Raw genomic sequence first — 20,960 nt, forward strand, 5'->3', positions numbered from 1 at the left:
CATGTTTAATTTTTTTTAATTTTTGTATATTTAGAGGGCACAAGTACATATTTCTTACATACCTATATTGCATCATGGTGTAGTCTGGGCTTCCAGTAACCCCCCAAAATACTAAAATCTGAAGATGCTCAAGTCTCTGATATAAAATGGCATAGTAATTGCATATGCCTATGCACATTCTCCCATATACTTTAAATAATCTCTAGATTATTTATAATACCTAATACAATGTAAATGTCACATAGTTATACTGCATCTTTATTTGTATTATTATTTATTATTGATTGCTCTTTTTTTCCAAATATTTTCCATCTGCAGTTGGTTGAATCCATGAATGTGGAACCTTGGATACTAAGGGCTAATAGTATTTTGAGGGAATGGGCGTCACACTCACACATGGAGCTCAGTCTTTAAGACTTTGATTAGGCTGGGTGCAGTGGCTCACGCCTGTAATCCCAGCACTTTGGGAGGCCAAGGCAGGGGGGATCACCTGAGGTCTGGAGTTTGAGACCAGCCTGACTAACATGGTGAAACCCTGTCTCTACTAAAAATACAAAAATTAGCCAGGCATAGTGGTGGGCACCTGTAATCCTAGCAACTCGGGAGGCTGAGGCAGGAGAATAGCTTGAACCTGGGAGGCAGAGGTTGCAGTGAGCCAAGATCTCGCCATTGCACTCCAGCCAGGGCGACAGAGCGAGACTCCATCTCAAAAACAAAAAAAAACTTTGACTAGTGATTGACTAGTGATGGTGGTGGTAAACATAGTCAGGATGGTGTGGGAGTGGGGGTGTGTGTATGCGTGTGTGTAGAAATGGAGGGTTAAATGGGTCCATTAGCTATGTTGAGCCCCTGGTCTATTTTTTAAAACAGGATATTGCACAGGCAGGTAGGGTGGGGAGTTGTCTCCTGTTTGTTTTTATGTAAACAAGACTTTTAGCATCCTTGGGAGAGACTGTTTTGGAGGTCTCTACTCTCTTTACTAAGACATGCACCTTTCCAGTCCCTACTTAACTGAAAGAGTTGCTCTCTGGAAGCTTCTTGGGAAGTTTCATTGCATTTCATTGAGGTCGAGTGGTGAGCACTTCAGATGGTTATAGAATCTGTTTGCTTTCATTTACTCATTAGGTCAATATTTAGTCACCACAGGCTAATATATTTTGTTTGAGAGAGCAAATCAGGGAGTGTTTACTTGGTTTGAGTTGTTTGCAAAGTCTTTTAATTCTACTCAATTCAATTCCTGGAACAATGGTATAACTGGTGGGATTTAAACATTTAACTTCTCACCGCAGTCAACTAGAGGAAGTAGACCAGACTGGATTCCCCAACCAGATAAAAAGAAAACCTTTTCAGTTTACACAGTGCTTTTGCAATAGGATTCTCACATTAACCTGATGAGTAAAAAGGAATTTAAACATTGAGGATGGCGGCATGAGAGAGCAAGTCCAAATAAATGAGCTGGATAGTTTTAATATGTAAGGGAACAACACACAGAGAAATAAATTGCCCACTTGATTAACTTCATTTTGTTTTTGAGATGGAGTGTCACTCTGTCACCCAGGCTGGAGTGGAGTGCAGTGGCACAATCTCCGCTCACTGAAATCTCTGCCTCTTGGGTTCAAGAGATTCTCCTGCCTCAGCCTCCTGAGTAGCTGGGATTACAGGCACCCACCACCATCCTTGGCTAATTTTTGTATTTTTTTTAGTAGAGATGGGGTTTCACCATGTTGGCCAGTCTGGTCTCAAACTCCTGGCCTCAAGTAATCCGCCCACATTGGCCTCCCAAAGTGCTGGGATTACAGGTGTCAGCTGCCACGCCCAGCCTTGATTAATTTCTTTTAGGGGTCCTGTGATTAAACTAAATGTGGACTGGGGAATTGTTATCTTGCCTGAAGTGGTAATTAGGATTCCCATGCATGTATGTGAGCATGTCTGTGAATGTATGTTTAGTACAAAGAAGGTCATTCAATGAATGCATGTTGAATTAAATATTCTTTCTATTTGTTACCATACATTATTAATAAACAAAATATTATAAAATCATAATAGCTCTTTTGGCTTTTCTAAGCCATTCAGCTATTCTCTATAGAATAGCTTACTCTATTTTCAAAATCTGTTCATTCCTAAGGTATCTTAGAATATGTAATAAATCAAAAAGAAATATAGGCCAGGTCTGGTGGCTTATGCCTGTAATCCCGGCATTTTTGGAGACTGTGGTAGGCAAATTGCTTGAGCCCAGAAGCTTGAGACCAGCCTGGGCAATATGGCAAAATGCCATCTCTACAGAAAAATACAAAAAGTAGCTGGGCCTGGTAGTAAATGCCTGTGGTCTCAGTTACTTGGGAGGCTGAGATGGGAGGATCACTGGAGCTCAGGGAGGTTGATGCTGCAGTGAACTGAGATTGTGCCGCTGCACTCCAGCCTGGGTGACAGAGTGAGACAAGAAAGAAAAGAAAGGAAGGAAGGAAGGAAAGAAAGAAAGGAGGGAGGGAGGAAGGGAGGGCGGGCAGGCAGGTGAGAGAGAAGGGAAGGAAGGAAGGAAAAGAAAGAAGGAAAGAAAGAAAGAAAAAGAAAAAGAAAGAAAAGAAAGGAAGGAAGGCAAAAAGAAAGAAAGGAAGAGGGAAGGAAGACAAGAAGGAAGGAAAATGTAAACCTTAAAAAAAGAAAGAATAAGCAGGAGCCAGACAATAGGGTAAAAACCAGACTGAATAACTATGACTTACATCCTGCTCTGAAATGTGACTTACAAGGGTGAAAGTGATCAGGACTGGACATAGTTACTCCAGTGAAGACATCTTTGCTTTGGTTGCTGTAGGAACCCAGCAGGAGCACCATGTTGTTTATTCACCAGTAGATGAACTCCTCAAACAGAACACTCACAGCCCACTTAACGTGTTCTCATATCTGCAACCAAAACAGAGGGAACAAAAAGCTCCATTGATACGTTCAATGATAACATATAAGCACTTCCGTCTTACAGCAACGCTGAGGTTGTGTAAGTTGGTGACCATCACAAGCTATGAGGAATGCAGTGGCCCAAAAATTGGACCCAAAGACAGAAGCACTACTAAAAATCAGGCAACAACTTTCATTAGAATTAAACTGCAGCCAATATTGTTGCCGGCATTTGATGTGTATTAATCTCATTTTACTATTGCAAACCTATAAGCCAAGTATCTGTAAAATGGGAATGTCCCAACTCACAGGTGGCTGTGGCTGGTGGGACCTGGTGTGCTGGAAGAACTACAGTGTTCATTCCAACAGTATTGGAATAACAGAACAAGGCATGGAGTCGGAAAGGAACCATGTATTGACCTTAATAATTAATGACTTACTAATATGCTTACTCTTCCCTGTAACCTGTCAGTGCCTTTGTGAAACTGGAATAATTGTTCTCAAAAAGTGAGGGAACTGGAGCTATGAGAGGCGACCACAGAGATCAAGTGGTAGAAGACCAGACACTTTAACCCAGTTAAATCTAGTGTTCTCTCTGCTGTGTCTCAGCAAAGTCCAACAGATTGTCTCATCTTGCAGCACCCTAAGAGCTGAAACTGCAGGAGACCTGGCTCTGGAGATCAGAAAGGGTCTAGCAAAATTTTTTAATCCAGTATAATTTGGCGTCTGCCCGGAACATCACTGTCTGACTTTTAGATGTCACGTCTAAGTTTGCTTGTTTGCTTGTTTTTATCATCTTTGCAAGATTTGTGCTGTTGATCATGCACTTCTTAAAACTCCTTCCTCCTCTGGCTTCTGTGTCACGTGTCCTAATTCTATCCCACTAATCATTGGGTTTTATACTGTAACTTTAGCCTGGATGATAGCTAACATTTATGGAGTGCTTCTTATGGGGCAGGCACTGTCCCAATCCCTTTATCTGTATTAACATGTATTAATTTATTTAATCAACTAACAAGCCTATGAATCAGATAGCATTATTGTACTGTTTGAAAAAGATAAGGAAACTGACCAACAAAAGAAAAATAAATTGGACTTCAGCAAAATTAAAAACATTTGTGCATCAAAGAATACTGTCAAGATAGTGGAAAGAACCTACAGAATAGGAGAAAATATTTGCAAATATCTGATAAGAGATTAATAACCTGTATATGTAAAGAACTACAACTCAACAATAAAAATAAACAACTGAATTCAAAAATGGGCAAAGGGCCTAAATAGACATTTCTCCCAAAAAGATATACAAATGGCCCCATCTTTCTTGATGTTATGGCAGCATTTGACATGTTAATCATGGCCTCTTTATAACAGAATGTTATTCAGCTGCTAGGACACCGCTTCTTTCGTCACCAACTGCTCCTTTTCAGTCTCCTTTGCAAGTTTCTTTTTATCTCCTAACCTCTGAAATGTAGATTCCCCAAGGACATCAGAGTTCTGACTCAGTACTTCAACCTATGTTCATGACTTTGGTGTTCTTATTATTATTTTGAGACAGAGTCTCGCTCTGTCGCTCAGACTAGAGTGCCATGGTGCGATCTCGGCTCACTGCAACCTCCATCTCCTGGGTTCAAGCAATTCTCCTGCATCAGCCTCCCAAGTACCTGGGATTACAGGCATGCACCACCACACCCGGCTAATTTTTGTATTTTTAGTAGAGATGGGTTTTCACCATGTTGGCCAGGCTGATCTCGAACTCCTGACCTCAAATAATCCACCCACTTCAGCCTCCCAAAGTGCTGGGATTACAGGCATGAGCCACTGCACCCAGCTGGTATTATTATTTAGAGCCAGGGTCTTGCTCTGTCACCCAGGCTGGAATGCAGGGGCAAGATCATAGCTTACTGCAGCCTCCAACATTTGGCTTTAAGCAATCCTCCTGCGGCAAGCTATGTTCATGACTTTAAACACCATTCAACATGCAGACATTTACCAGTCTGGATCTTTCTCTCGAACTTGGACTCTTATGTCAAACTACCTATTCAACATTTCCACCTGATGAGTAATAGCTATTTCATACTGAACCTATCTAAAATCAGCTGCCTGTCTCATCTCAGAAAGGACCTCTGTTCTTCCAGATGCTTAGACCAACACCTTAGAATCATTTAGACTTCCCCTTTCTCAGACTGCATTCATTACATCAGCAAACCCTGTTGGCCTTACCTTCATCATATATCCAGAATTCAACCCTCCTCACAACCTTCATCACCAACCATCCTCCCTCACATAGATCACTGCAATAGCCAACATGTCTCCTTTCTCCCCATCCCTGTCAGACTTCCATGAAAAAGAACGCCTTTTTTTTTTTTTTTTTTTTTTGAGGCAGAATTTCCCTCTTGTTGCCCAGGCTGGAGTGCCATGGCACCATCTCAGCTCACCACAACCTCTGTCTCCCAGGTTCAAGTGATTCTCCTGCCTCAGCCTCCCGAGTAGCTGGGATTACAGGCATGCGCCACCACACTCGGCTAATTTTCTATTTTTAGTAGAGACAGGGTTTCTCCATGTTGGTCAGGCTGGTCTCCAACTCCCGACCTCAGGTCACCCGCCCGCCTTGGCCTCCCAAAGTGCTGGGATTACAGGCATGAGCCATCAAGCTTGGCCAAAAGAATGCTTTTTAAACTTAATAATGCTCTTTAAATCTAAGTCAAATCATGTCCACTCCACTGCTTACAACCCTTCAATGGCTTCCTATCTCATTCAGAGTAAAACCATATTCCATTCATTACAAGGTGCTCCTTGACCTTGCTAGCCTCGTTCTCACTGGGCTTCAGCCACTTACCTCTCACTATTTTTGGGAATCTCTTCTGTCTGTATTTGTGGGGCTGGTCCCTCACTCCCTTCATGCCTGACCACCTTATAAAAAAAAGTATTCCCCATTCCCTCATAGCCCTGTGTTCAGCTTTATCTTCTGTACAGCATTTACGATCATCTGTCTCTCAATATATATTTATTGTCTAACTTTCCCCTCTAGTATTCAATGATGGCAGAAATTTTGTTCCCTGCTCTGTCCTCAGCACTAAACAGTGTTTCTGGCATGCAGCACACAAACTCTGAGTGGTCATTATGGCTTTGGTTAATTTTCATTTAATTTTTTTGAGATAGGGTCTCACTCTGACTGGAGTGCAGTGGCATGATCATGGCTCACTGCAATCTTGACCTCCTGGGCTCAGGTGATCTTCCCATCTCGGTCTCCCAGGTAGCTGGGGCTTACAGGCATGTGTCATCACACCTAATTTTTTTGTGTGTTTTTTGTAGAGACAGGGTTTTGCCATGTTGTCAAGGCTAGTCTTGAATTTTTGGGTTCTAGTGATTTGCCTGCCTTGGCCTCCCAAAGTGCTGGGATTACAGGTGTGAGCCACCATGCCAGGCTGGTTTTGGTTAATTTTGAAAAGGCAGAGTGTGTATATGTCTGTGCACAAATTATAGGGCCTTTAATGAATGTAGACTTTGTGGTAGAAATCCTTCAAAACATGAGGCCCATGGTGAGTATCAGGGGTTCTTGGTTGTTAAAATGCTGAGAACCTCTGGGTTAGAGTATTCCAGGTTTTGATGTTCTACTAAAATTCAAACTCAATAAAACATCATTAAGAAAAAATTTAGAATATTGCTACTGGATGTGGTCATACAGGAGAATCACTTGAACCTGGGAGGAGGAGGTTGCAGTGAGCCAACATAGAGCCACTGCACTCCAGCCTGGGCGATAGAGTGAGACTCTAAGAAAAGGTGGCAGGGGAAGGAAACCCTAGTTAAAAAAAAAAAAAAAAAATGTAGCTAGTTCCAGCACAGAACTTAATACTGCTGAGGTCAAAGTATACCCTTGTATTTTCAAGTAGTGTTGAGACATATAGAAATTTAAATCTTTTTCTAGCCTAACATTTCTCTGTATTAGGACTAAGCTATTCCTGCCAGAACTGAACACTACATAGTCCTACCCCAATTCCTCTAGGCCCCAGGTTAGGCCTGTGAGGTGATAGCTTGTATACAGAATGGAAAGCTTTCTTCCTATGTATGACTATAAGACCCAAATAAGAATGAAACATTATCAACATATTGAAAACAATTTCCTTTTTTGAGACAGGGTCTCACTATGTCACCTAGGCTGGAGTGCAGTGGCACAGTCATGGCTCACTAAAGACTCAACCTCCTGGGCTGAAGCAATCCTTCCAATCCTTCCACCTCAGCCTCCCAAGTAGCTGAGACTACAAGTGTGTGCCACCATGCCAGGATAGTTTTTTGTTTTTCACAGAGAGGGGGTTTCACAGTGTTGTCTAGGCTGCTCTCGAACTCCTGTGCTCAAGTGATCATCCCATCTTGGCTTCCCTAAGTGCTGAAATTAAAGGCAGAAACTTGTATACCCACAAAGAAAACTTTGTAATTAGACATCCCTTCATAATGAAATATTATGCTACCTAAGGAAAAGGGAATAACATGTAATCATAGGGAGCTATTGTTCCCTTTTAATGTGTACACTTTACCTTTCAAGTGTTGTGCTGGACTGCTTGAAAATACAAGGGTATACTTTCACTTCTGCAGTATTAAGTTCTGTGCTGGAATTAGCTACTTTTTTTTTTTTTTTTTTTTTGAGACGGAGTTTCGCTCGTTACCCAGGCTGGAGTGCAATGGCGCAATCTCGGCTTACCACAACCTCCTCCTCCTGGGTTCAGTCAATTCTCCTGCCTCAGCTTCCTGAGTAGATGGGATTACAGGCACGTGCCACCGTGCCCAGCTAATTTTTTGTATTTTTAGTAGAGACAGGGTTTCACCATGTTGACCAGGATGGTCTCGATCTCTTGACCTCGTGATCCACCCGTCTCGGCCTCCCAAAGTGCTGGGATTACAGGCGTGAGCCACCGTGCCCGGCCCGCTTTTTTCTTTTTAAGTAGGGTTTCCTTCCCCTGCCACCTTTGCTTAGTCTCACTGTTACCCAGGCTGGAGCGCAGTGGCTTGATCTCAGCTCACTGCAACCTCCTCCTCCCAGGTTCAAGCGATTCTCCTGTCTCAAGTCTCCCGAGTAGCTGGGATTACAGGCATGTGCAACCATGCCTGGCTAATTTTTGTATTTTTGTAGAGATAGAGTGTCACCACGTTGGCCAGGCTGATCTTGAACTCCTGACCTCAAGTGATCTGCCTGCTTCGGCCTCCCAAGTTCCTCTTATTCTTTCTGTCCAATCTCTAACAGTTGAATGTTCTCAGGTTATTTACTGTGCCTAAAAATAAGCTCTTTCTTGTACCTCTCTTGAACAGGACAAACGTGGCTTTCCACAGTAGAGTGGTATCTTTTATTATTATTAAGAAATAGAGGAGGCCGGGCGCGGTGGCTCAAGCCTGTAATCCCAGCACTTTGGGAGGCCGAGGCGGGTGGATCACGAGGTCAAGAGATCGAGACCATCCTGGTCAACATGGTGAAACCCCGTCTCTACTAATACAAAAAACTAGCTGGGCATGGTGGCGCGTGCCTGTAATCCCAGCTACTCAGGAGGCTGAGGCAGGAGAATTGCCTGAACCCAGGAGGCGGAGGTTGCAGTGAGCCGAGATCACGCCATTGCACTCCAGCATGGGTAACGAGCGAAACTCCGTCTCAAAAAAAAAAAAAAAAAAAAAGAAAGAAAGAAATAGAGGAACAGTTTTAAAAATGGAAGAGGTTTTCAGAGGTCTAGTCCCATTTATAAATCATAATTAATGTTGTTTGTTGTTTTTACAGAAGAAACTGTGGCTCAATATAGCTAAGTGATTTGCCTGAGTTTTAGAGAATAGTTTTTAATCCAGAATTTAAGTCTAATGACTTCCAAATTCAAGGGCTCTTTGCCTGGCATGGTAGCTTGCACCTGTAATCCTGGCTGTTCATGAGGCTGAGGCAGGAGGATCACTTGAGCCTCAGAGTTTGAGACCATCCTGGGCAACATAGTGAGACCCTGTCTCTTTTTAGAAAAAATAAAAAAACTTACAATTAAATTAAAAAATTTCAAGTCTTCTGTACTGTCTCCTAGAGGTTAGCTGTAAAATGAAATGTATGCATAGGCAGTTCATCATAATGATGAAGAGCAGATGTTGGTATCTCTTAGGATCTAATTACCTGATTAGGATACTGGTTCTGCCACTTTGTGAGTATGACTGAGTGAGAAAACTACTGAGCCTGTTTTATCTTTAAATAGTATCTCCTAGGAATATACTTCTAGGAACTTATGTGTATACCATAAATATTTTTTCATAAAGACACATTTGGAGATCTTTCACATAAAAGGGGCTACTTTTTAATGACCAGATTCTGAAAATGTTCATTAACTTTTATGGATGTACATTTGGGGAAAATTACTATTTGCCAACTTTATTTTCAATGGCTATAGCACATCTGCTAAAAGATCTTCAAAAGCAAATTGTGAAGACAGGGAATGACTACCATATGGGATTTTCCTACCCAATGACTTCAGAATCCAGTAATTACACATATTCTATCTTATCTCATACTTTTAATTAGAAAATTCCAGACAAGGGTCAAGTTTCAAATAGCCTTTATGGATATTTATCCCTTGCCTTAAATCTTTTCTAAAAAGAAATGGCTTATTATCTAAAAGTCCAGTTCAAGGGAGGCCACTTTAACTAGCATTTGGCATACAGATCCATTTTGGAGTTCCCATGATTGTTCCTAAGAGTATAGATAAGCCTAGAAATGTTCAAATCAATAACTCATTAATTCAACCAACTCATCAAAGTATGCTTCATCAGATGTTAATGATCTTCTAGGTGTCGGTGTCTTTTCTGTCAAGGAGGTTATATAAGTCAATAAATATAACATGCCTAGTATGTATTCAGTGGCTAACAATCACTGGGAATGGCAAAAATGAAACTTAAAATTTATGCTACTGTTTTCACTGTGATAAATTATAAGAGGCACTTAAATGAACAAACAAAACTTGGACTAATGAATCAAAGGCTTTCCCAGACAACTTTCCACTTACCTCTCACTATAGACAACTGCCATCTTTTGCTATATTAGCAAATTCTGAAAAATACTATAATGGAAGAAAAACAGAGATGAAAGCAAAGGAAAAGGATTATTATCTTTTAGTACTAATCCATGTTGCAAACAGAATAAAAAAGTTACACACACAAAAAGATATAAGGAAGTACAGATTTTATTAGAGACTTCTTAAGCTTAGAAGGAACAACAATAATACACACGTCTAAATCTATATTTGGGTTCTTGTAAAATCTTTTAAAATAGTTGACAAAAATTCCATATGATCAAACACAGAAAATAAAGTACTGTGTTAAAGAAGAAAAACATTATAGATACTTGCACACACTCATGTTTATAGCAGCACTATTCACAATAGCCAAGAGATGGAGGCAACCCAAATGTCCACCAACAGATGAATAGATAAAAATATGTGATAAATACATACAATGGAACATTATTCAGCCTTAAAATAGAAGGAAATCCCAGCACATTCTACAATATGGATGAACCTTGAGGACATTATGTTAACTGAAATATGTCAGCTACAAAAAGAAAAATATTGCATGATTCCATTTATATGAGGTATCTAAAGTAGTGAAATTCACAGAAACAAGTAGAATGATGGTTGCCAGGGCTGTGGGGAAGGGGAAAATATGAGTTGATTAATGGGTATAGAGTCTCAGAATTACAAGATGAAAAAGTTCTGGAGATCTGTTTCCCAACAATGTGACTGTTTTTAATCTCACTGAACTATACCTATAAAAATGGTTAAGATGGTAAAATTTGTATGTGCTTTTAAAAATCACAATTTAAAAGATGCAAAAAAAGAGAGTACTTTGGCCATCCCCCAAAAGGCTATAATCTCAAGTCTTCAGGTAGGGTAGGAAATGTACTACCCTAATATATAAAACACAATTGATCAAAAAGTGAAAATGAAAATACCTCTGAAAGAATATTCTCAAATGATATTTGTTTTTTTAAAAAATCACAGTTTAACACTCAAGTAAGTGTCTGGATTGAATGTAGAGTTCAAAAACTTACTATGTAAACAAGCCATGACTTTTTAACTCTTCACAAATTCTTATTTTCAGTGTTTATAAAGGATAATGTTTAAAAAAAAAAAAAGTGGAAAGGCTCCCAAAATACTGAGAACATATATCTAAATCAAGGATGGGTTCACTCATTTCAAGCTATGTCAAGAAGTCTATGGGATGAAGCATGTCTCTGATGGATATAGTACAGAACTAACTCCATGGCTGAGTTCTTCAGAGTGAGCATCTGTAGGCTCACAGTCCTATTTTAAGAACAACCTATTGACTCAATTTGCTGGTGTTATAAGCTTGGTGGAACAGCACAATTTTGAGTTTCTTTCACGTGGAGTTTCTGATTAGTCTGCAGTTATTTCAAACATGGTCTAAATTACCTACTGCAGAACACAGTATTATTAAAAGTATACATTTTCACTGTGCATCATAACTTTTGGATTTGGGGTCCTTTCATACTTTTTCAGAAATACTGTCTTCGAAATTGAACAGAAAAACATGTATGTGACTATAGTGATGCAACTGTTCTGATATGAGACCATGTGATGGATCAACTAGGTCAGAATATTTTAAAAATCCAGAGCAGCAAGGAATAAAAACAGAGAAACTTACTAAAAATCTTCTATAAAATACTGATGTAAAATGTGAGGTATTAACCCATTTCTACTGTTATCATTCTAGCTTGTTTTCATTAACCATAACAGAACTTCTAAAAGTGAGCTCTAAAATGTGGCAAATTCAATAATAAATTAAGGAAAAAGTCATTAGTCTCCAGAAACAAGAATTTAAAGTCATTTGGCACAGATGGCAAAGACCAAATGCCCTTCAGAAATTATGAACAATTATTCAGTTACATGAGACTGATATAACAGTGTCAAGTAGAAAAGCACTGAAGAAAGCAGAAACCATTAAATTTGAAGGAGAGTTTAATTTGGAAGGAGAAATTGACTTTGGGTTTTTTTTTTTTAGGGCTAAGTTGCTTCAGCTAAAAATATAGAACTGATAAAAAACAAGAATAACTCTTCACTGACAATTAATAACCGTATGGAATTTCTATTGTGAGAAATTACTATAATGCCAAAGGCGGGGAAGACTCATCACCAAATGTCAACCCTCTAAATTTAGAAGGATTAACCAACCAATTCTTGCTAAAGCATAGGCACATATACAAAAAAATGTGAATCTTGGTGAATATAGGATGTCTGGTAAGCCTCAGATTATCTTCAGTCTTCATACTCTTGATGTTCCAGGAATGATGCGCGAGTTTAGGTTGGTTCTAGGATAGGCCCAGGGGCCTGGTTTGATCTGGGATCCCTGGGACCATACCTAGAACAAACCCAAACAAAACCAAACTCCTTGGGAGTGCTTTCAGTTCAGGTCGACTTCTGGGCTTTTCACCTATATGGACCTCCAGGACTGTACCGGGACCATACGCCAACCTTTCAGGGATGGGAGTGACATTTCTGGAGCCTTCTGTACGTTGTCAGCTGCTAGTACTGTGTCTGAGTAAGCATTATTTAAGTCATAATATGAACAGAAGGTAACAGATTGGTGCAATAAAAGTGTAGAAAATACTTTGATTTAGAAATGAAGTGAATTTTCTTAAGAATTTACTTAAGGAAGGGGAAAAAGGATATGCTTTGTTTAGGATATTATAAAAGAGTAAACTTATAAAAGACATGCTTTAGTTTTAGAAAAATTCTTCAATAATATTCATTTGTAGGTAGCTAACCTTTAGGAAATGATATAAAACTAAAAAACATAAAGCCTAAAATAGTAAAAGTATCCCTTACCTTAAGAAAATCTTACAATATAAATAGGAGAGGAAATACATATGTCCATAACCATATCTCACAGAATATACTCATTTTAAAGGATAATGTAGTCAAAAGAATATGCAGCTTAAATACTGTACTACTGCAATAATATGTTGCTAAATGAAGTTCAATACACAGAGATAAAACTAATTTCACTGCTGACAAGCTAAAATATATTAAAATGTATAATATTAAAAAATTCTATATGCATTTTAATTTATCACACATTTTATTTTCATTTATTTCTGAGACAGGGTCTTGTTCTGTTGCCCAGACTAGAGTGCAGTGGTGCAATCCTGGCTCACTGCAGCTGTGGCCTCCTGGGCTTAAGTGATCCTCCTGTCTCAGCCTCCTGAGCAGCTAGGACTACAGGCATGTGCCACCATATCCAGCTAATTTTTAATATTTTTGTAGAGACCAAGTCTTGCTGTTTTTTGCCTAAGCTAGTCTTGAACTCCTGGCCTCAAGAGATCCTCCTGCGTCAGCCTCCCAAAGTGCTGGGATTATAGGTGTGAGCCACTATGTCCCAGGTTATCACACATTTTAGAATATTTATAAAATCAATTCCTCCTTATTCCTGCTAAACTTTTACATGTGTGAATCCTTGAATCAATTCATCCTCTTTTTGGTTTATAGCAATTACCCTGAATAGAATTCACTTTCCTTTCACAACTACACTCAGAAGTTTCTTCTTTTATCACTAACCTGGCTTTGGCATCATGACTATCTCTTCTATAATGGCAGTCTCAACTCAAGAAACTGGTTTGGACCACCTATCTTTTATGATTATTACACCAAAGCTCCCTTCCATTAGCATGGATAACTGAACACTGACTATGAGGCATGGTCATAAAATAAACAGACTGACTTGCCAATTACTTTGTAATGAAAGCATGAGTCAATATACAGTTACTAAAACACAATCACCATGTTGCTAAAAATAAGTTGTTTGATGCTAGGATATTCTATTTCTACACAGATTTGACTTTTACTTGCAAATATTATAACATGCAAATTTTGTTTATTTTTCATTCAAGAGAGAAAAATGATCCTGTTTATGTGATATTAAATTAACAGTTTAAACATACCAAGTACAGAATGACAATAGGAATTTAGTCATTCAAATATCTGCCAATATCATTAGATCTAACACTGATAACTTTTGGTAAGCTTTTAATATATATTTACTATAGCTGAATAAAAATAAAAACCCTGTTTTTAAAAGTAGCATAATCAAAAAATAAATTCTTTGTGGTATAATTGCCTATAGTCTATAAATCTTATTACTTCTCAGGTCTCTGACATTAATAATGAATGTTTTCTTATTTTTCAGGGCTTAATCTAGTTCATGTCTTGAAAATGAAGATACATTTCTCTCTTAAAAAAAATAGTCAAAGAAATTCTTAATGGCATGTAGTCTCCAATTCAAATAGAAAATACTATTACAAAATGCTAACTTGAATGGACCAGTTTTGTTTTGTTTTGTTTTGTTTTGAGATGGAGTGTCGCTCTGTCACTAGGCTGGAGTGCAGTGGCGCAGTCTCAGGTCACTGCAACCTCCGCCTCCCAGGTTCAAGCAATTTTCCTGCCTCAGCCTCCTGAGTAGCTGGGATTACAGGAGCGTGCCACCATGCCCGGCTAATTTTTTATATTTTTAGTAGAGACAGGGTTTCACCATGTTAGCCAGGATGGTCTCAATCTCCTGACCTCGTGATCTGCCCACCTCAGCCTTCCAAAGTGCTGGGATTATAGGTGTGAGCCACAGTGCCCAGCCTGAGTGGACCAGTTTTAATTAGAGCCAAATAATTATAGTATAGAACTAATTTTTGAGAAGGTAAAGTATGTAAACAAAATACTTTAAAAGTTTTTTGTAAACAAAATACTACAAAAGTTTGTACAATAACAACTTTTCTATTTTGAGAGAAGGTATCTAATTCAGTAACTTCATTTATTTTAACAATAGCAATGAAACAGGTAGTAAAGCAATAGATGTCACAAAATCCATGCATTTAAGCATAATCCACTTCTTCAAGTCTTCACTTTGAGTTTATTTATTCTTACTTTATACATAAGTCTAATGAACGTAGTCCTCTGGTCTCCAAAATGAAAGCAGATCAGAAGGCACATTATGAAGGAGGAGAAGGGCTACTGCTACAGGCACACTGAAGCAAGCAGTAATAGAAATGAAAGAATCAGAATGACTATTAAAAAACAAAGACATGAAAACTAAAATGAGTACATCAGAATGGAGCCATTTAGTACAGGGACAAACAACTCTCAATGTCTGATTAGTCTATAAGAGATTAATAAGTAACGTTAATGCTGATCATTTTGATACCAAATTAAAATACATTCATATATTATTTAAGAAGACAGTAATGCATATCAATTTTATAAAGATTTCCTTCAGAGATTATTCCAAAAGATTTTAGTGCTGAAAGAGGTTCAAACTCTGCAGGAAACTGGGATATCTAGAGTGACTCCCTCCCCAAATACTCAAGTTAGCCAGTTCTTATAGCCATCTGTAGTCTCATACCAATAATTCTAGAGCATAAGTCTTGATGAACAGAGTTGAAGTTATATTTACAGTACCATAAGTTTTAAATCTGTGTACTGTACTAAGAACAATGAATGAGAACATTTCACATTTTCCTGAAATATACACAATTATTTATTCAAAAATGATAGCCCAATTTTTCTTATAGTTGAATTCATTAATGAAGTCCTAGAAACATCATTATATAAAAACTGAATTAGAACTTCAAATCTATGGCAATCACATATTCAACCAAGTATTTGTTTTAGCAAGTTTTTAATAAGAAACTAAGCAGCAAACACAAGAATGCTAAGCAGCCAAACGGGTATCACAAAGTCCATGCACTTTACTGACAGAACAGCCCCTTAGCTCTCTTTCAGTCTACTTACTCTTATCTTAGACACAATTCTAGCAAGCTTGGCAATCTGGTTTCTCAGTCCACAGCAGATTAGAAGCAGCAAATTAGGGGCCTATTGCAGGAGGCAGGCACACAAGACAGCAGCAAAAGTGACAGCTGATTATAAGGGAAGATAGAGAAACTGTGAAAAACAGGCATAACTCAAAAAAGCACAGCAATGTGAGGTCATATTGTAAAGGGGTACCTGACATATATCTCAGTAGCCCCTGAGGGTGAGTTTCTATTTATCACCCCATGATAGAAACTGATATTCCTAAAGATGACAGAAAAAGTTAAATCATGTTCTACATACTCTAGACAAAGCAGAGATGTACTATATTTAGTTATTAAATTATTAAAATGGATTTTAGTTAGCTGAAAAGTTAACTTAGGCAAATTAATCACCTGTCTATGATGACAGATAAATGAATTGTTACCGGATTTTTAAAAATATTTTCTTTTCTAAAGTATTTGTAGCTTTATTTTCTAATTAAGTGTGAATTGCATAGCCATTTTCTTGTGAGTAGAATTGGAAAAATAAATCAATCTTTATGCTTTGTCTGGTTGTCATTCCTAGCATAATATCTACTTTAGTTCAAACAATAATTTAGCTGAGCTATAACATACTCTTATAGTATTTAGTTCATTTCTTTGTTTGGTTTGCGTATAGAAACAATATGCTATGATTAAACCAAATCAGTTGAACTTTTACTCCCATGTGGTTTCTCATAATTTGTCAAAAATATTTCCTATTTTATATTATGACCTGTAGGGTCCCCTTCTGGGGTTCACACTCCACTGACTTACAGTTTTGTGGAATGTATCAGAACTTAATTTTTTTTATGCTTTAACACTAAAAGCTTCTTATCTTTTCTTATGTAAATCAGAATATTACTTTATTTCTTTTTAAGAAAATCGAGTTTTAAATGGACATTCCTACCTGTAGGTAGACAAAGAGTAAAAATCCTGTCTTCAAGACTGACCTAAACAGACTCTCACATGCATTCTTCCATTAAGTACTAGGTTTGTACTGGTAAAACAAACTACAGAAATGTCTGTATTAAAAGTTGTCGGGATGCTACTCTTAACAAGAATCATACTGTTAAAATCATTGTAAAATGTGGAAAGCACAACTGTAGTTTTCCCGAGTGTTCCCCCCGCCCCCTGCCAGAGGGCTTCTTCTGTATAGAGGGTGGCAGCTTTTTTTTATTTTTGAGACAGTCTTGCTCTGTTGCCCAGGATGGAGCGCAGTGGCATGATCTCGGCTCACTACAACCTCTGCCTCCTAGGCCTAGGTTCAAGCGATTCTCCTGCCTCAACCTCCCAAGTAGCTGGGATTACAGGTGCCCGCCACCACGCTTGGCTAATTTTTTATATTTTTAGTAGAGATGGGGTTTCACCATGTTGCCAGGCTGGTTTCGAACTCCTGAGCTCAGGCAATCTGCCCGCCTCAGCCTCCCAAAGTGCTGGGATTACAGGTGTGAGCCACTGCACCTGACCAGGGTGGCAGCTTTGAAATCTAGTCAAAAGCCTGCTAAAGGAAGTCAAATGCTATTATTATTATTTTTTTTTTTGAGACAGAGTTTCACTCTTGTTTCCCAGGCTGGAGTGCAATGGCACAATCTCGGCTCACCACAACCTCCGCCTCCCAGGTTCAAGCCATTCTCCTGCCTCAGCCTCCCGAGTAGCTGAGATTACAGGCATGCACAACAATGCCTGGCTAATTTTATATTTTTAGTAGGGACGGGGTTTCTCCATGTTGGTCAGGCTGGTCTCCAACTCCTGACCTTAGGTGATCTGCCCACTTTGGCCTCCCAAAGTGTTGAGATTATGGGCCTGAGCCACCGCACCCGGCTGTGAAATATTCTTAGAAAAGTAACAGACAAGAACACCTACTTATATTACATTGGCCTGTTTTTTAGTATTTCCTATGGTATTCACAGCAAGAAGAGCAAAGTCCTAGAGAGAAGTTCTTAGAATTTACTAGGCATAAACATTACCTATAGCTCATTCCAAAATGACCAACTAAGAATCACTGGGAGTATGGTTTAAAATTTGCATTTAAAGAATAAGAGTTATTTATTCTGATATATAATACAACCCACTAATATAACTGAGAAACACTGACTTCAAATATTATAAGAGAAAATTAGTCAGGGAATTTCTGCAGAGAAGATAATACTTTATCTTCAAAATATTTTAAATACTTTAAAAGATGAAAACTACACAAAAGAACAAATATTCAAATAAAGCTACAAGATCTTTATGTCATAATTTCAACAAGTAGAGTTTTTACTGGATTATGTAACAAGTAGTGAATGAAACAGATCAGAATGAAAGACTGAAAATTCTTGATTAAAATTATTTAGTCTTTCCAAATTAAAAAGTATCACCTTAGAGAGCACTGAATAAAACTGATACAATATTATGAAGATATTTCACCTAAATTGGTGTAATAAAAATAACATACAATAAAAGAATTAAAAATTATTAAACTCTAATTCTTCCTGTATAAGGTTGTAGGTTAGGAGAGAGATTACCAAGTTTTTCCATAATTGCTTCTTCTAAATCCAAATAAAAATGAAGTCGGCAAACTAAATAAGCAATTTAAATAAGAAAGTAAACCCTAAGTATTATTGAAAATATAACAATTATAACACATAAAGATTTTTAAAACTGAAATTTAGCTATTTCTAAAAGCATGGCCCAACCTAAGATATTACTCCTAAAAGGTTAATTATAGGTAAGTTCCAGGATTTTGGCAAAAGGCAAAATCACTTATAGTACAATAATCTCTACTATTTATATAAAGTAGAACCAAGTTTTTTTCTCAGGTTAAAAAGTAAATTTCCTTAGATTACTGAAATAAAAGAATCCCCTTTGGTATAAGTAAATTTACTCACTAAAAGTGGTAAGTTACAGGAATTTGAATGTGTTTCTTTACAATCTAGACTCATCATGCAATTTCCTTTCTAGGACAGCAACATAAATTGAGTTATTCCTACATTTCCCCCAAATAATATCTATAAAACTATGTTATTGCATAGGAGCTACAGGTTTCAAAACTGTATACGCTGAAAATAATTACTCTTTGAAAATGCAATCACAACACAAAACAGATTGGCCAATTTGAAAAGCAGTCTCTGTTAAGAGGTAGTTTGTAAATGAAGTACTAAGGAGACAAGGATGCTTTCCAGGAGGCTGATGGGATGGTTCCTGAATCTCATTAAGGTGGACAGGCCTAGAAAACAGCAGCATTGTGACCTGTTTGTGTTAATGGCACTCAATTATCCACGGTAAAGTGATACAAGGAACTTTTTTCTGCTTGCTAAATTGGGAATGGGAGCTTGGACTACAGGAATCCCACTTTGACATCATCAGTTTCAATTATAAAAAGAAAGGTGAAAGTGTACTTCTAAAAATGGTACAATGTTTTTCTTTTAAAGATCACTAGGACATCTTAAAATTAACTACTAAATACATGAATAAGAAAACATAAGCAATGTCATATAACCCACGCACTTTTGAAACTACTTCTAGTACCAAACCCCAGCACACATCAATTGTATGAATTTTTTTTTATTCAGAACCTGGATCTTTGTTTTAAGACTGGTATAAACAAAAATAAAATACAAAGAACTTGTTATTAACATAATAGCTGCAGTTATTAACTGCAAGAATACAGTAAAAAGGAGTCATACTAAATGTTAATGTTCTTGCAACAGAATTTTCCCAATCACCTTATGGTAGCAAATTCTGGCAAGAAATGATAATTCATTTCTTATTAAAAATACTTAAAGAATTTCCAAGATTGATCAGTTGTGCCACAAATAAAACAGCAGTTTATTCAAAAGAGCCCTTACCTTTCTCTTATTTTCCTAAAAGATCTGCCATTTACAGGTAACTACTAATTTCAGATCAGTTATTCAAACCAGGGTACTTCCTGTAAATCCACATCTTAGCTTTATATACAGTATACACTCATATTCCCTTTCCAGTCTTGACGCTAAACACTTTTGTAAAAGGAACAATCTAAAATTACTTCATGTAAATCTTGGTTCTTACTTTTCTTCTGTCTCATTTTTATTTTCTTCTATTATTTGTTCTTCCTCCTCATCGCCAAAAGTCTGTTCCTGCATGGTGGTAAAGGAGAGAGATCTAGCAGCCACTTCTGCAGCAAGGCCGGCAGTGAAGGTAAAATCCAGGGACAGCTGTAGCCGTGCCAGCCTCTGTTTAATGGAGGGCTGCAATGAGTCCCTGGGAGTTGAAGGGGCAGCGGCCAGACCACTTCCATCTGCTTGCGGTTCATCTTCGCTCTCACATTGGTAACACATTATTTCTTCTGCTCCTTGGGGGAAGACTTCATTTGCAGAATTATCTTTATTTTTACCTTCTAAAGGGTTTTCACATAAGTATTCAGTCCTACTTATTTCATTGTCTGTTGTGGTGGATTTACTATTTTCCTCTTCAGTATCATTTTTACTGACTTTTCCCATATCTGAATTCATTGATGGTTCTGAATTACTTATGGGTTCCACTGGGTCTACAGGAGACAAGGATTTCAACACGGCTTCAAATAAAAACAAAGAAAAAAAAATAACTAAGGACCTAGCAATGATTTAAACTTTTAATTCAAACTGTTTTTTTCTTAAAAAGAACAATAAATAAATAAAAGCTAAATAAAACTTTCTAGTAAAATCAATAAAAATTTATAAATCCAGGAAACTTGAGAAAATGCCTAAGAAATGAACTGAGATGGGGATTTGATAAAGGTTTTTAAGACACCTCACATATTATCTTATTTAAAATATTAAAGCAGTGGTTCTCAAAGTATGGTCCCTGAACAAACATTATCAGTTATCACCTAGGAATTTCTTAAAAATACAAATTCTTGGGCCTGATCCCAGACCTCCTGAATTGGAAACTCTGGGAGTAGGGACCAGCTACATTTTACAAGTCCTCATTTTGATTCTGATAAACACTAAAGTTTGAGAACTATTCTCAACACTCAAGTTTGAGAACTATTGTATTAAGGAATGAGCAGCATGGTTTTCACTGATAATATGTCAGATAAAAGGCCGAAAGCAATCTAGATAATAATATCTTCAACATGTATACATATATATTTACAAGTTAAAACAGCTTGGGAAAAATGCAACATACAATTTAACTTACTTGCCAACCACCTAACAAGACCCTAATGAAAGTAAAGCCTTAACTTCTACACATTTTGTAGTACCACAGAAAAATACAGATGAAA

General features: G+C 37.7%; 1 protein-coding gene across 4 annotated transcripts in view; it reads right to left on the reverse strand.

Annotated features, from left to right (window-relative positions):
* Positions 1-10,064: 10,064 nt before the first annotated feature.
* The window catches only part of VEZT (vezatin, adherens junctions transmembrane protein), a 91,352-nt gene continuing 80,456 nt past the window's right edge, over positions 10,065-20,960 (reverse strand). For all 4 annotated transcript variants that reach the window (XM_012469314.3, XM_012469315.2, XM_012469317.2 and 1 more), the window contains one exon: positions 10,065-20,270. In XM_012469314.3, the coding sequence (XP_012324737.2) occupies positions 19,762-20,270 (509 nt within the window). In that variant the 3' untranslated portion in view covers positions 10,065-19,761. The remainder of the gene's footprint in view (positions 20,271-20,960) is intronic.

Source organism: Aotus nancymaae, unplaced genomic scaffold, assembly GCF_030222135.1.
Source record: "Aotus nancymaae isolate 86718 unplaced genomic scaffold, 86718_ANA_hifiasm-v0.15.2.pri h1tg000016l, whole genome shotgun sequence".
In the NCBI taxonomy this organism is placed as follows: Eukaryota; Metazoa; Chordata; class Mammalia; order Primates; family Aotidae; genus Aotus; species Aotus nancymaae.